Below are 18,259 nucleotides of genomic sequence, written 5' to 3'. Positions count from 1 at the left end.
AAAAAAAGGATGGAATGTGGTAGAAATATTTATAGAATGGCAGCAAATGTGTGTATATAGCCTACTTGTTTTCCTTCCATTCAATCTCATTGAATGAACGGTCAACCAGCCTTCAAAGTGCACATGCTAATTCAACTCAACTGTCAATCTAACAGCTGAGTTCTCTCCCCCATCAATGCTTGCTCTCTCACTCTGTCAGCAAATCTGTGCCGTGTGTAACTATTTGTATGTTGTCTTTATCTTTAGTACAGATCCTTATAAGAACATGTTTAGAATAGCATCTCTGTCAGAATGGACTATAAGAACTGTATGATAATGGAACAGGGGAAGTCTTCTGCCCGACAGGGCAAAGCTCTGGCCAGCAGGCCAGAGCTCTCTGATGCTGATAATGCTGTTTCTCTGATGCTGAATCTTCTTCAATAAATGGTTGACTTCACCCTGACTGGATATTAATATTTTTCTATCATAACCCCCCACCCTGACGAGCACTAAGAGTTGAGGCGTTACATTTTGTATAACACGGTTCTATTGTGAAAATAGCCGATCTACATGCTCACAACGCCTCGCAACACAATTTCTGCCTCTAATATTTGACAATTTGGCAAAGGCTTAATTAGTCATTTTAGAGGTATTAAAAAGTCCTCAAAGTGTCACATTAGAAATATGCAAATATGCATATACACTTAAATCTTATGTGGGTTTGTTTACTGTTGAGTGAGAAAACAATTTGGGGACCCCCCTGGGGGTCCCGACCCACAGGTTGAGAAACACTGCACTAGCCTAACATTGCACTGAGACAGGTAAAGAAAGCCAGAAGGTTCATGAAATTCTTCAAAGATGTTTTGAAGAATGTATTGAAATAAACTATTATTTCTTTCTCTCCTCATCTCTGTGATGCACGATGCTGTTCGTGTTCAACTGATTCTTATAAATAGTAATGTTCATATTAATAAGAAGAATAATGATAAAGAAAAGCTCAAATCAAGTGCAAGGTTCATCTTCTGTTTCTGACCATGAAAACGAGTTACGTTTTTGGTGCCTCCCTGCTAGACAAACTGTCTGATTTCACTTGATGATGCAACATTATGGATCATTTGTCCCAGATCATTTATTATTCATCCGCAATGCAGATTCTCTCAGCAGAGTCTTCTAACCAACTGAACAGTTGAGTGTTGGAATCAAAAGTGTTTTGATTGCAAGCAGTGTGCGGCGTGCGCTGCAGACCCGCCTACAGTCGGGTCAATCTATTCTAATGCACACTTAAAATTTCAAGGAAATGCTGCACTGGGGGACTGTGCAGGACTTGAGACCAGGCCAGAGCTGGTCTAAAGTAAAAGATTTAAGGTAAAGTACCTTCCTGTATGTTTTTATAACCAGGAACCAATGGCACTTACAGTCCTATATGTGTGTACATGTGACCTGACGGTCGCTTATCTCCCGATTAGGGAGTCTTACTGGTTATTATCAGGAGTAGTATTGTGAATCGTGATTATTTTGGCCAAGATAATTATGTCTTGAAATTTTGGGGCCGCCCATTAAAGATCTAATGAAAAAGAAAACAATTTATTCACAGCCACAATACCATCTTTTTTCTTTTAATCTGTGTGTGTGTGTGTGTGTGTGTGTGTGTGTGCGTGTGCGTGTGTGTGTGTGTGTGTGTGTGTGAGAGAGAGAGAGAGAGAGAGAGAGAGAGAGAGAGAGAGAGTGTGAGCGAGAGAAATAAATAGAAGAATACAGCAGAGAGAAGTTCCATCATCATGGCCCTAGCAACCCAACTTTCCTCCAGTACGCTCATAGACATCTCGGTTCTGTAGGAGGGTTACCATAGCAACTGTCCAAGCCAGACACGGCACTGGCAACAGCAACGCTCTCCGTCTGTTAAGGAAGCAACTGACTGAACCTTCAACCCAACGGCCTCTAACAAAATACTAAGTAATAGCAAAAGGACTGGTTGAGATGGAGCCAACTTCAGCGCAAAACTTGATTACCGGTAGCTTTAAAAAAACAACCTCAGAGGAACACATGACTGCCTGGCACACTCAAATTCCACACGCCAGCAGCAAGTGAGCCGTGACTTACTACGGCTTACAGCTTGGAGCCAAACCGAACAGAGTTAGAATTGAGGCAAAATCCCCTGACTATAAAAAGTGGTCCCTCTGAACTCAAAGCCCTGGCACGAGACACAGGCTTAATTTACTCCAGACCGGTGGTGGTAATCATGCTGTCCACACTTCAGACAAACCCAGAGGAGAACAGCAACTATTGGGTTGAGAGAGGGGGATCGACCTTCACGCCGAGTTCCGTGGTACGTCCATCAGTGGGCGTCACAAGGGGGAGGGAAAGTGGGACTGAGTTACTAGGGCCCAAGGTGGAGGGGCCCTAGTAACTTTAGCTATTGAAAAATAGCAGATATACAACTCAGTGCCGCGCTGCGAGCTTGTAGATCTGCTATTTTGGAAAAGTCACGAAAATGTGTGAAAATCTTTGAATACATGTATTTTTTTAAGCGAACGTTTGTAACGCAAATTTTGCTTCTGGGTGGTCCCTGGAACTAAATATTTTGAGATGGGGGTCCGTGGCCAAATACATATCAGTTTGGGCGTCCTTCACATGAAAACGTTTGTGAGCCACTGACATAGTAGTCTCTCAAGAACACACTAACTGAGCTCCAGTTAACTCTTATTGTGCCGATCCCGAACAAGTTCGGCTTTATTTCAATCCAATACAATTTTTTTTTTATTATTTTACTTACCCCAAGCTGCTTGTAGAGCCGTGGGTGGTCCTGGCTCGTCCTACGCTTTCCAGCGAGCCATTTTACATGGTCCGACGATATATTCCATTAAAAATGGTTTAAAATACATTTTTGAGCCCCCCAATGTTCACCGAAGGTTCAGCGCCGCCGGCGGCACGACGTCCAGTGTGCCGATCCCGAATTAATGCGGCTTTTTTAATGAAATTAATAAAATGATCCGAGGCCTACTGAAGCCCCGGCCTAAATTTTCCATCCAGTGACCGAGATCCGGCCGCCCCCCGGCCGGCCGTAAACGAGTAACGCCGCCGCGAATCGCCGCCGAATCCAATGCAAACCCACATCTTTGAAGGTCATTTTCTCTGGATTGTGTTTTTAGGGAGGCGGCGCGAGGTTTATTTACGGCAAAATCGCCGAAAAATGATCTTTTAAATGAGAACAAGCTAATAGCTATTTTGTAGCCATTTTCATCCGGGACCTTTTCATGACGTGCACGAACGTGAGCACTAGGCCTGGGGCGGTATGGACATTTTGTTACCGCGATTACCGTCTTCCCATTTACCGCCGGTACTGCGGTAATTACCGCACCCCCATATCTATTAATTAAGCTTTGGCGATAAGCCAAAATATTGCAATCATCTTCCCAAAAGTCGCCTCTCCACAGTGGAGAGGAGACACAGCCTGACTGCCCGAGTTATACTTCTCTGTACAGCACAGCGGGTCTGGCTTTCAAAGGAGCAGATCTACAAGCTCACAACACATCGCATCCGCGACGCGTTCTGAGCTTTTAGTTCTGCACTGTCGGGTTACCATAGTAACGTAGGCTAGCTACTTGGGCTTTTCAGACACGAACAGCTGTGTGAACAAACCAGAAGAGGAAGGGTAGTCAGATCGTGTACAGTGATTCTGTAAACTCACGTCACGTCTCAACTCTCAAATCGCAGTGATTGAGTGCTGCTATATACAGGTTTTAGTTACAAGACTTGACAGAAAAGGTTATAAAATCGCTTCAAAAATAGTTTCATTTTCGGTTTTACTCCACGCGGCCCGCGCTCCGCCAGTAATCCGTATGAATAAAAAAAGATATGCCACAACACAAGGTATGTATTAACATCCTTGTGTCGAGTGGATTACAGAGAAAGTGTATGCTGCTCCGTCATAGAGTTGTGCTCCGTACCCTGCTCTGTGCACTGTGTGCAGGGCGTGATTCCTAAACCCACCAGGATTGAGTTAAGACCCGCCTCACTCCTGGAAGTCCTCGCGTTTCCACGAGGCGGGTCTTAACTCAAGCCTGGTGGGTTTAGGAATCACGCGTGTGCAGGTCTGTGTCTGAGTGACGTATGTGGCTTCCAACGTGTGGTACACGGCCCAGAGCAGAGCGGCATGGAGCGCATGCGGTCCTCGCTTCTCCCCCGTTTTAAAACTCGCTTGTTTTCCAATAAAAAATAGACCATTTTTTTTGTCTTTTTACCGCGGTAAGCACAATGACACCGCGGTAGACCTCGGTATACCGCGGTACGGCGGTACGGCGGTTACCGCCTCCAACCCTAGTGAGCACGCGCGTCACTGCAACGTGAGTCCCCGGATGCTAATGCACTCGCCTATGAGAGATACCCTGGCATTCTTTGGCGCCCTCTAGGGGCTGGCACTGGAAGGGTTAAGTGAAAAGACGATGGCTGGCCAGATTGCTGACATAGAAAAATAGGGTTTTTCAAAAAAATACATATCATCTTGGGGGTCCTTGACATGAAAATGAGCACCACTGACATGGAAACATAGGTTTCTTGCACACATTTTCACGATTTTTCAAAAATAGCAGATATACAAGCTCGCAGCTGCGCTGTGAGCTTGTATATCTGCTATTTTTCGATAGTTAACATTCATGGGGGGCCCGCAGTGAATCCTTGTACCCAGGGCACAGAATTTGGTGTGACGCCCCTGACGTCCATCTTATACCAGGGCCAGGCCCCCCTGATTACTATAATTCCTGCTAGACTGTAATCGTTATTGGGTGCCAGTGGGCGGAGAGAAGAGGACGACGTAACTCTGCTGTTTCCTTCCCGTGTTACCATGAAGATTAGTCCTCATCCTTTTTTCTGCACGATTAAGTGGCTTAATGGCTGTCTTAATGACTCTGCAAATACACCTCCGGCACTCTCTCTCCTTCACTCCACGTCCCACTCCCAGCCCCCTCCTTTTCTCATCCTCACCAGTCCTTTAGCTAGCTGCTGGCATTGGTGTTATGTGTGATGAGTCAGTTAAGCATAGCATGCGTACTCTACCCTAAACTTAAACATTTCCGGAATGGATGTGTGTGTGTGTGTGTGTGTGTGTGTGTGTGTGTGTGTGTGTGTGTGTGTGTGTGTGTGTGTGTGTGTGTGTGTGTGTGTGTGTAAGGATGGGATGATAATCAGTATTATCGTTTATCGCACACATGGGCAACATAAGGCCCGGGGGTCGGACCCGGCCCTTCAACCATCTCAATACGGCCCTCGAAGTCCTCAAGAAAAACTAAATTAACCCCACAAAATCGACATCATTATGTTCTTTTAAGGAAATCAATTTAATGCATCTCCAATTAATTATTAGTAATTTATATATAGGCCTATGTACCAGCTGAGTAGTATACTGCATTCCATATTCCGTCCGTATGTACTCAAATGTCAATGTTTATATGTAACAGTGAAACAGTCTGCCATTAATCCATATTTATAAATATTTCATAAGCATTAAAGACACCACGCAAAATAGGCAATGTGATTTTCGTGTATTCAAATTCATGTTGTTTTAACTTTCAAGTTTCAATTGTCTAACGTATGGCCCTTCACTAACTTTATCAAGTATGGCCCCCTGGAAAAAGATGTTGCCCACCCCTGGTTTATCGTGATAAAAAACACTCACAATAATCTTATGGTGGAGATTTAAATGTATTGTTGAATTATCCTCCGTCATGCACTGGGATCAATTTTTTCACTCTCTACAAAATCTCTTTGCCAGAGCTTGTAGATCAGCTATTTTTTTGGGGCAAATGTTCCGCCCCAGGATAAAGGATGTTGGGGATATTTTGATAATCGCGATAATATCATAAATCGCAATTTCTTTGGTCACAATAATCGTGACATAGCCTCGGAAACCCAGGCTTCTTTTGGCGATCGGAAAGAAAAAGAAGCCTGGGCGATCGCGTTATGATCACTGTAGTAGAAGTGTAGAATTTCCCTAACCAATCAGAGTGCAGAGCGCATCGCACCGAATGTGTTGTTGCGACCGTCAGGGAGCAGTTTACTATGAAAACCTCCACCGGCCGTCCGGCCGTCCGTCCGTCTGTCCGTCCGTCGGTCACACGTCACACGTCACACCTTTGCCCTGCTCATATCTCCGCATCAGTATGACATCACACCACATGTGTACACAAACCTTTGTGTACGTTGCTGTGGCAACAGTCTGTTGTTGCTGGTCTGTTAGTGTACGTTAGCAACCACCTTAGCAACCATGGTTTTACCCTAGCAACCAACTGTTTACCCTAGCAACCAACTGTTTACCATAGCAACCATGTTTTTTTACCCTAGCAACCAACTGTTTACCATAGCAACCAGATACGCAGAGCAGGGATCTCCATATATGGGCATAAACAGGTGACATCACACTGATGTCAGATACTCAGAGCAGGGATTTCTCCATAATATATGGGCATAAAAGGGATTCTGTTAGGGATCTCCATATATGGGCATAAAAGGATTCTGTTAGGGATCTCCATATATGGGCATACAAGGGATTCTGTTAGGGATCTCCATATATGGGCATAAAAGGGATTATATTAGGGATCTCCATATATGGGCATAAAAGGGATTCTGTTAGGGATCTCCATATATGGGCATAAAAGGGATTCTGTTAGGGATCTCCATATATGGGCATAAAAGGGATTATGTTAGGGATCTCCATATATGGGCATAAAAGGGATTCTGTTAGCTGTTAGTGATCTCCATATATGGGCATAAAAGGGATGCTGTTAGGGATCTCCATATATGGGCATAAAAGGGATTCTGTTAGGGATCTCCATATATGGGCATGAAAGGGATTCTGTTAGGGATCTCCATATATGGGCATAAAAGGGATTGTATCCCAGATGATGCCCTGTTAGGAGATCCACACTAACAGAATCCATATATGGTCCTACCGACAGCTGCTATAAGCCAACCCTGGGCTCGTTTGTGTATTGTATGACATCACGCCACATCATCGGCTGAGGACTGTGTGATGTCATCATATCTCCATATATGGAGACATAAGTTGCTCATGCCCAAATATGGGCTGGTGAGGTCAGACTTAGTGTGATGCGTAGGTTATCTCCATATATGGAGATTCAACTTCAATGAGTAACCAAGGCAAACTGTCAACTGCCCGTATGTCTTGATAATTGGTAAAACAAACTTTTGGCCTATTAGGTGCTCGGCCTCGACCCGACCCGATACACGATTTTCTGGAACCAGCACGAAAGGTTCGTATTCTGATGACTGACATCAGGACTTTCCGGAACTGGCACTGTGTCTGCATAGATCTCCATATATGGGCATAAAATGGATGCAGACAGACAGATAAGGATATCTCCATATATGGACATAAATGGACACAGGCAAACAGATGGTAAAGATCTCCATATATGGGCATAAAGTGGACGCAGACAGACAGATACAGATATCTCCATATATGGGCATAAATGGACACAGGCAAACAGATGGTCAAAACGGGTCCTATGACAACAGGTATAATGGGGTTTGCATTAAAGGGGGAACCGGCACTGTGTCTGCAACACAGTCGGAGGCACAGACAGATACTCCATATATGGGCATAAATGGACACAGGCAAACAGATGGTCAAAACGGGTCCTATGACAACAGTATAATGGGGTTTGCATTAAAGGGCAGGGCATTCATTCCCTATTTACATCGTTCCCGAGTTGGCCAGGTCGCCGACTAGACGCTGGGCCGCCCGAAGGGCCCACTGGCTTGTCACTTATCATGATCTGAAATGGCAAATATTTGAGTAGCAGCAGCGCTATAGAAAGAGATCTCTCTCTATAGTGCGCAATGAGGGCCACTCCAACTCTTTTTCCCGGGCTGAATCAGGGGCCCAGCTAGTCCCTGCATGACATTTTCATATGGTCCCATCCCTAGTTTGTGTGTTTGTGTTTGAGGGGATGGTTCTAGTGGTGTTTACTCTTGCAGCTTGTCTCCATTAATAACATCAGTCAGTCCCTGTGTGCATCCTGTGTGTCTGTCACACACACACACACACACACACACACACACACACACACACACACACACACACACACACACACACACACATGTGTGTTGTATTTACTCTCACAGTGGGTCCTCTGGTCAGTGGAGTGCTATCTGCCAGTGACAGGCAGACTGGATCCTCCCAGCGCAAGGCCAGAGATGCCCTCGCATGGCGAGTTGGCGCAGGCAGGGGGGAGGGTGACGACAGAGACTACAGACTGCAACTCGTCCCGCTGCCAATCAGTTCTGTGACAGCAGTGTTGATTTCGTCGACAAAGACTGTGACGAAAAATGTTTGTCGACTGCGTTTTTTTCACTGACGAAAACTATATAAAAACGAAATAAAAACTAAGCTATGATGACTAAAACCAAGACTAAATATATTGACAATTTCGTCAACAAAATAAAAACTAGACTAAAACGTTAGGGAGGGACTAGTGGAGAAGAGAGTCATTTTTTGTTTGGTTGCTCTCAGGTGTGAAAATAGCAGATCTTCAACGCGTCGCAGCGCGACGCGTTGTGAGCTTGTAGATCTGCTATTCTCAGCACGCAACCAAGTGTAAAAAAGTGTCATTACGATTCCATCAAGGCCTGCCAAAATACATTTCAGTTGACTAAATCAACTGTAGATGTAATCGCCTAAAACCTTATGATATTTATTTGACTATTACATTTTATTCAAAAGACTATGACTAAAACTAAAACAAAATTTGTTGTCAAAAACAACACTGTGTGACAGACAGACAGCCTAGATTTCACGATGATGACCCCCCCATACACCCCCCACCTCCCCCCGTACCACCCACTCTCTCCTAACGCTATCTCGTCCACTGCTGTGCGAGCCACGGAATAGGTCTAAAAACAGCAGTCTCTCTCCCTGCCATCTGTCTGATCTGTCACAGCATATGAGCCCCGTTTGATGGAGGCAGAGGCCAGCCCTGTTTATTCACTACCACAACACACACACACACACACACACACACTAGAGGTGCACCGATCCGTTTTTTTCTGTTCCGATCCGATCCGATATATTAATTTGGCTATTTCCCGATAACCGATACGATACCCGATATTTACAGTAGGCTACATAGCAAAAAAAGCTTCACCTTTAAGCCATTTATTAATTGTAGGATAGCTTCAGTTCAAATAACAGAGTGCATTCAGTGCAACTGAGTGCAAAATGCAATGGCAACTCTTTTTATATTTATTCTTCAAATAACCCAGTCTAATTATGGATATAATATTGATGCCAGCTGATCATTCACTTTAAGTAATATACTACTGTATATATGTTTCCATAATGTTGTGCCATTGCTGCTATGTCTGTGTCACTGTTAGAGCTGCATGATTATAGCAAAACCTTTATTTTTAAATTATGTGTAGGCTACATTTCAGATGATTTATTTCAAATATTATTGTTAATAATATTATTATTTAATAAATATTGTTTTAACAAGCAAAATCGTATCTTAATGCAAAAGGATTGTCTTAAAAGCTCAAATAAATAAGGTTGCATTTCCAAGGTGAGACATTTAGGCTACCCCTAGTCTGACTCTAGTCTGGTCCTTTCAAATATTTAAGGGCAAAATTATTACCTCATGCCCCTGCTCCGGTTGTTATGGCTTGTAAAACCCATGGGTAAAACCTCTGTATAGGGACTTAATACATTTCTGTTGCTTAATGTACTTTGTGAAACTATCGGAGGAGACTATAACGACTTTTAACGAGCTTCACCTGGACATGCATTAATTAATCCAGCGTGTGGAGACACACGACGACATCAAGCAAAGTGAACTGACTTTCAACAACAGAGAAACGGGAGGTGATTCTCCTTTGAAACTGGCTAAAATAAAGAGACATTCATAGGATGGCTTTTTCTGTATAGCTTGCAACAGCAGCAATCCTGTTGCATTCTATCTATGAAAGTGAAAGTAAAACTCCTTCTGACCGTCTGGACGCAGGAAAGCCTGGTGACACGCGATGCTTTTTTTCTTTCTCCTTCATCTTTTTTTGAGACGACAATGACACAGGATTATGGAATATATCCTTGTATTAATCAGCACCATCTGTATTCGGTAGGCTGCTAATGTTTACTGAGTGTCAGGCCGCATAGAGTTATAATAAGTAGGACCAGAGCATCTTGCTGTGCAGGCTGCAGCAGGGAGTGCAGAGAATGTAAAGAGAGGCAGGGGCTGACATTTCTAAAAAGGCATTTTGGTGGACAATTCTCTCGAGTGGAGTTATGGTATGGGAAAGGGGACATTTGCATTTCTTTTACCATAGTAAAAAAAATGCATTCATGGTCTGAAGAGGGCAATTTTTACAGACGGATAAAAGGGCAGGGGCTCAAGCCCCCTTTGATGTCTGTGTGCAGTCTGTGCACGTGCCTGCTGTGCAGCCTGCAGCGAAGCCGTGTCTCGTTAAGACAAGGGTGGAGGAGCGACAAAAAAAGAAGTTTGATCCATAAGAAGATTTTGGGATGTTTATTTAATAATTATATGCTAAAAACATTTGGTCATGGCCTCATGGGCTTCCAATTGCGTGATTATGTTGTATATTTATTATTATTATTATTATTTATATCGGGGCTTGGATCGGCGACGTTGTGTCGATATCCGATATAATTAATTAACATTAATTACCTTCATATCGGCGGCCGATACCGATCCAATATCGGTATCGGTGCACCTCTAACACACACACACACACACACACACACACACACACACACACACACACACACACGCGCACACACACACACACAGGATCGAATACACAAAAACCGTGATTGATGCTTTGCTTACACTGTTTGATTCTCATCCAAACCAGGAAGTAACATCTCATTGGTGGTTACAAATACTCCAAGTGTCACACAGTGGTGGAAAGTAACTAAGTACATGTACTGTACTCAGTTTTGAGGTACTTTTACTTTACTGGAGTATTTCCAATGTTCTATACTTTTGCTCCACTACATCTCATATAGAGTCAGACAAATATTCTAGGCTACTTTTACTCCACTACTAGTTACTTTGTAGATTTTGATTGTTATTACCGGTACACAACATAAATTAACCACTTCAGGCTTATTTGAAAATGGAGCATGCAACGAGTTGTGATCTCTTTGATTACCAGACTTTTTACTTGAGTGTTCTACATTGTAGCATTGATACTTAAGTAATAGAAAATTACCTTTTCCCACCACGGTCACATAACTACAGAACACAGTTAAGCACATGCACACACGCACACGCACGCACGCACGCACACACACACACACCTTGTGTTTGACCTCAATAGTGTGAGAATGATTAACTAGGCCTCCTATCGTTACTGCTGTGTCTGTGATTGTCCACAACCTGTCCTTAAGACTCACCAGCAAGACTCCCTAATCAGAAGATAAGCGACCGTCAGGTTGCATGTTTACACAAATTGGCCTGTAAGTGGCATGCAAAAAGCAACCTTGTGGTGGCGCTAGAAGAGGGGTATGTGAGAAATCAGGGAAGGAAGTTGTGGTTTGCCAGCCAAGGAGTGTGTGTGTGTGTGTGTGCAAAGTTTGGCATGGATGCTTGGATAGGGGTCCTTAACCACTGATAGGCACATTCTACAAAATTATGTCTTCTAAATCCTAACAGTTTTCCTGAAAAAACTTATGTTGCTATCATTGTTTCTCAAACTTTGTCATGTCAAGGACCCCCATAATGATATGTATTTGGCCACGGACCCCCATCGCAAAATATTTTGTTCCGGGGACCCCCAGAAGCAAAGATTAGATTTTTGTCTATTCTGCATCTAGCTTAAGGCCACAGACCCGTTGGGAAACGAGTTTGGGTCGACTTTGTTTTAGGTCGGCTTTTCCTGTTACCGGAATGGGGATTCCACTCTCATAGGTACTTTGGTGTGGGTGCAGCCTAAGGGTGCCCTCACACCAAAATACCTATGAGAGTGGAATCTGTGTTCCGCCAATGCATTTCAATGAGAATGGAGCGGTTTCATGCCAGTAGAGGATTTCTGCAAAAACCGCTCCACTCAGCTTGTAGATCGGCTATTTTCAAATAGCCACGGTATAAAATAGGGCTAAAGTGGTTTATGTATGTTTTATAATATTATAATTTAAGTTACTAGTAACTAAAGTTTTCGAATAAATGTAGTGGAGTAAAAGTACAATATTTGGATCTGAGATGTAGTGGAGTAAGGTACTGGAAATTGGAAATACTCAAGTAAAGTACAAATAGCTAAAAAAAATGGACATAAGGACATACAGTACAGTACACCAGTGGTTCTCAACCTGGGGGTTGGACCCCCAGGGGGGTCCCCAAATTATTTTGGGGGGTCCCCAAATGATTAACTTAATGTGCAGCATTGTTTTCTCCCTCAACAGTAAACAAACCAACATAACGTTTAAGTGTATAGACTAGGGTAGTTAATACCTCTAAAATGACAAATTAAACATTGGCCAAATTGTCAAATATTAGAGGCAGAAATTGTGAAAATAGCAGATCTACATGCTCACAACGCCTCGCAACGCGAGGCGTTGTGAGCATGTAGATCTGCTATTTTCACAATAGAACCGTGTCATGCAAAATGTAATGCCTCAACTCTTAGTGCTTGTCAGGGTGGGGGGTCCCCAACGCGAGGCGTTGTGAGCATGTAGATCTGCTATTTTCACAACAGAACCGTGTTATACAAAATGTAATGCCTCAACTCTTAGTGCTTGTCATGGTGGGGGGTCCCCAGTTCAAATGTGATTACTTTAGGGGTCGCGGCCTGAAAAGGTTGAGAACCACAGCTTTACACCACTGCTCTCTCTCTCTCCACCCTGCAGAGCATTAAACCTCCTGTCAACCCTGTCTCTTCTCACTACACATCCATGTGTTCATTTAGTACTGAGAGTCAGTGTAAATATTGACCTAAATTAACTCTACAGATGTTACTGTGTACCATCTGGATGCAGAGACAGGCCCCTACAGTGGAAGAGGGCTGCCTTTGGTCTTGTCTGCCCTATCAGCAATGAATACAATACCCAGCTGAATGTTATGTATGCCTGTATGTACCGGTATGTACAGTATGTATGTATGTATGTACATTACAACAGTAGGCAGCCTAGGCACTTAAGGTATGTTGCTATCTGTGTGTACCCATGTATGACACACAAGCTTATATAAATATGTATGGATCTATACATGTAGTTATGCTTTAAGTGAGGCATGTCTACACAGTAAAGACTCTGGAAATGCTAAACGGAAGAGTGGACAGACAGAAAGAAAGAAAGAAAGAAAGAAAGAAAAAAAGAAAGAAAGAAAGAAAGAAAGAAAGAAAGAAATAAAGACATAATGTAGGTATGTATGTGCCAAGATGTAAAAAATAAAGAATTTGAAAAATTGTCTGCTCCAATTACGGTACGTAAACTAAAAATCACACTCGTGTGAACTGAGCGGTGGAGGCTGTGTGTGTGTGTGTGTGTGTGTGTGTGTGTGTGTGTGTGTGTGTGTGTGTGTGCGTGCGTGCGTGCGTGCGTGCATGTGTGTGTGAATGTGAGTCTGAACAACAGCGCCCCTCCCTTAACATGTGTGGTCAGAAAAGGTTACTGGAGGCTACAGACACGCATACCCACACACACGGCCACGTATAGGAGCGTTGTGACCACCGCTCAAAAATATACATGATTTAGACTTGCTTGAACATTGACATCTAATGCCGAATATTTCTACCATTACTACCAAACCTGTGGCTACCCAGTTATTACAAGCATAAACGAGAAGTTGAAGGGTAAATTAAATTTGTCTCTCTGATAATGATGTTCAATTCATGCTGCTTTGTGCTCTGCTCTATGAAGTCCACCTCCACCCCATCCTGTGGGCTCTGTTGCTATGACTCCCTTATGGGGGTTTATGTCAAATCAGGGGCGTCAATTGTGTAATTTGGCAATTGCCATCCCCTAGTGTTCACATTTAACCTTAAATATTGTCGCTGTCAAGTGGAAACCTCGTATCTCCAAGTTTCAAATTTGTACGTTCTTTTGCAAAGTACCGGTAAAGCCCTGCTTCATCATACAAGGCCGTTGCACAAAAGTAGTGAAAACAGCAGATCTACAAGCACACAACGCCTCACGGTGCGAGGCGTTGTGTGCTTGTATATCGGCTGTTTTCACTAGTTTAAATCATGATAAATGCAAAACGAACGGTTTTGGATATACCGGTACAAGGTTTTCACCCGACAACGACGATATGTTATACATATTGTCCCCAACTCTGAATTGTGTTAGCAGATAAATCATATTTAATTGCAAACGATGCCTATCCATCTACATGTGACAAGTGTTATAATATAGACAAGCCTTTTATTGTATGCAACCGTTAATTTATTAACCACTAGTTTCTACAAGCTCTCAACGCGTCGCTTGGCTGAGAGCTTGTAGATCCACTATTTCGCTATTTTAGAAATGGCACTTAAGTGGTCTGGTAACCGATTGTTTACCCCCATTTCTTTCTGAAATTACGCCCCTGTGTTAAATCTAGTTGGCAAATCGTTTATTGTAATTTATGCATACAGGGAATGAAATGAGACAGAGCTGTGATGCCAAATATGCTTATACATAGGCCTATTTATGCTCAATAAACATAACATTTGAATACATATTATGTATTCAAATGTTTTTTTTTATATTTAAGAAAAGATAACCAATTTAACCTAGAGGGCCCACAATGTTTAGGTGCCCTATCTTCCTGTATAACCGGAAATTAAAGCATGTATCCATCTTTCTATCACAACGAACACATTGGGCTCCATTTGTTCCTCTGGCCTGATCTCTGAACTCATAACATGTTTCACATTCCTGCGCTAAGTCGATTTGCTGAATCATGCGTGTCTGAAGCAATTTCATAAGTCTTATCTGTGTGCTTATCACATGTCAGATGCATACATGCATGGCTATCTGAGAGTGGAGATCAAACAAGCATGTGAAATTTAAATGGAGGGGTAAGAAAGAGGCCAATGACACACACACACACACACACACACACACACACACACACACACACACACACACACACACACACACACACACACACACACACACACACACACACACACACACACACACACACACACACACACACACACACACACACACACACGTTGATTTTGACACTTTCGGTACAGTTGTTTACAAAGTGGGCTAGGGGTTCTTAGTTGAGGGGGTTCCAGGGTGTCCCCAGCTAAAGGAAATACATTCAAATAATGGGATATAGCATCTGTTTAACCACTTGAACCCTATACAGTATAGTATACAGTGTCCTATAGGCCAGGGGTCTTCAATGTTTTCAGGCCAAGGACCCCTTAGTTGAGAGAGAGATGAAGCAGGGACCCCCACAACCTTTTCATAGATTCCATATAGTTTCATTGTTTGACAGCACAATTATCAGTGTATTTTGGATTCATGTCAATGTAGGTTTTAAAACATTCAACCACTTGAACCATCAATCCATACTATAATTGCCAGACCCATGAAATGGGTAGGCCTACATAAGCAAATGTCGGTCTGTCCGGGTTTTCTATATAAAGGGTATATATGATGATGACATGATGATGACATGCCTACAAAAGGCATGATGTCATAAATGATGATGACAGACAGGGGGTCTGGCACAACCAGGTTGACCTGGTCTTGTTTTAGAGAGAGGTCAGTAGTACTGTCAGTCACAAAATGCATTTCCACCTTTATCTCTTCAACAACTGATCCCAATTTTCACATGACATTGGCCATTAGCATTATACTGACGGTGACCGAGCCCGATTTCCATTTTTACCAAATTCAAGATATTTATTCGCGTTTTTTCACCACTTCTGTACAGCACAGCCTGTTCAGCTCAGCCTGTTGTCAGGGTTACGGTCCGTTCCTCCAGGCCATGGGATCCCATAGCCCCACACACACCTCCCTCACAGTTAGGAATGTTGCAGTGAAGAGACACACACTCTCTCTCTCTCTCTCTCTCTCTCTCTCTCTCTCTCTCTCTCTCTCTGCATGCATGGGTCATGCATGCACCGGGTCATCTTTCAACGGGTATGGAAAAACTATGTGGAGTAAGTGCATACATCCCCATACCTCTATTCACCTAATTTTGCTGTTAAATTATTTGTATCCATCATAAATATACACTCCTCCATGGGCTGCTCCTTACATAATGATGCTCCCACATATTCTCACGCACGCACCAGTTACAGTAACTTTCCCCACAACCCACACATATTTTGGAGCACATATCTTTGAACGGGTAAGGTCTAGTACTTAATAAACTTAAAAGATTTGGAGGACCCCCTGTAGTAAACTCTGAGGACCCCCTAGGGGTCCCAGACTCATCAGCATCAGTTTAACCACTTGAACCCTATACAGTAGTGTCCTATAGGCTATTTGAATAGCCGGCCCGATCTACAAGATCACAATACATGGAGATGGACACTTACAGCTCTATTGTCCATACCCCTTATCCCCAAACTTCTTTGCCTTTTTTTTTACTATTTTGAAAAACATTTAAAATACTTCAAAAAACCAAAAATAGGGCCCATTGTGAGCTTGTAGATCTGCTATTTCCCCCAAAAAAAATCTTGGAAGAAATGTGGAATATCTTTTGAAACACTTTAATAACAATGTCACGGGGGTCCTTGACATGAACAAACATGTAGACAACCAACCACTGACATACTCAACTCAACTCAAGTGAGAACAGCTTTTACACAAGGACAGGTTGGTTGGCTGTGCCACTCTGTGATTCCATCCATACTTTAGAATGGGAGTCTCCTCACACGGGGCGGCGCTCAGGCAGCCATTCGGTAATAACGTGACCTACATTCCTCTCAACAATTAACCGCGCCTGCCTGCCTGTCATGACCATGAACTGAAACTACACAACCACGCCATAATGCTTCATTTATAGGCCCGTAGTACGACGGTGTATAACGGGTCACGGACGCAACGCAATTATTACACATATAAATGTCTAACTTCACTGAGAGCTGCTAGAGTCAGGGTAAAGTAACTAAGCAGTGCCCATGAGGTTCTGATCACATTCACATCACAAGCTGCTGTGAACATTCCAAGCACTTTGTACAGTAGTAGAGATGGGATTTATGGTTCTTTGAAGTGAGCTGGATCTCTGGGATCCGTTCCTTTCCAAGAGCCGTTCAAAAGACTCACTGGCTCATTTAGTTACTAGTTACTTTTGATTAGCCTATAATTACAAATCACTTCAACCCATTTCGTCCATGTTTACATTTCCGCCATTTGAAAATAGCCGATCTACAAGCTTGCTATTTTCAAATGATTTTTCTACATTTTACTCATTGGGAAAACCTGTGAAATGGGACATTCTGTATAATGAGTACTTTCTACTATTGGTACTTTCAGTAGCCTACATTGTTTTTATACCAAAGCTTTTGTTGAAGCAGCCTACATTTTAATTCCATACATCCACTTGTTGCAGAATATTCCTACATTGGTTGCAGTATTGATACTTTTACTTAATGTAAGTAAAGAAATAGTACTTTCCCCATGTTTATTAGAAAGGAACGGCTCCCTACGAACCGGATCCCATCGTTCGTTTCAAAGAGCCGTTCAAAAGAATCGATTCGTTCGCGAACGTCCCATCTCCATACAGTAAAGTGCGCAAAGTAAACACATTGTGTGACTGTGATTTCCTACAATATTCCTCACCACGACAGCAATATCCACATGAAAAAAGATAGTTATAGAGTAAAAAAAAAAAGAAGGAAAAAAAAACATTTCTTGCATTAACAAATCTCTTACCTGCGATGTCCCAGAGTTGTAACCTCACCAGCGTCTTGCTGTCCCAGTTTATAACCTTTAACGCAAAGTCTACTCCTATGGTCGCTCTGTAGTGCTGGGAGAACAGCTGGTGCACGTAGCGCTTGATGATGCTGGTCTTCCCGACGCCCAGCTCCCCGATCACCAGAACTTTGAACAAGTACTCCTTACATTCCATCAATGATCCTCCTGCCATGGTGACTGCAGTGTGTGAGGGAAGGAGAACGTGAGGCAAGAAGATGCGACAGATGACAGCTTTCTCTTTAAAAAACAAACTTTCCAGGTTCCTCTTTTGTGCTGCTGAGACGCGGCGAGGCTGTCGTTTCTGTCCAGAGGAGAGAGAAGCAGAACTAACAGAAAGTAGTAAAGTACATTAGTCACAAAGCAACTCCTCCTCCTTCTCCTCCTCAA

At 43.0% G+C, this 18,259-nt stretch overlaps 1 protein-coding gene across 1 annotated transcript in view; it reads right to left on the bottom strand.

Annotated features, from left to right (window-relative positions):
• The window catches only part of rab32a (RAB32a, member RAS oncogene family), a gene marked incomplete at both ends in the record, with an annotated part of 38,659 nt that extends 20,615 nt beyond the window's left edge, over positions 1–18,044 (bottom strand). The window contains one exon of the mRNA XM_080744531.1: positions 17,831–18,044. Coding sequence (XP_080600657.1) covers positions 17,831–18,044 — 214 coding nt within the window. The remainder of the gene's footprint in view (positions 1–17,830) is intronic.
• Between the last annotated feature and the right edge of the window lie 215 nt (positions 18,045–18,259).

This window comes from Nannobrachium achirus, assembly GCF_963921795.1.
Source record: "Nannobrachium achirus genome assembly, chromosome: 16".
Lineage (NCBI taxonomy): Eukaryota > Metazoa > Chordata > Actinopteri > Myctophiformes > Myctophidae > Nannobrachium > Nannobrachium achirus.
Note: the sequence above shows the minus strand (reverse complement) of the source record. Positions and strands in the feature narration are given on the sequence as shown.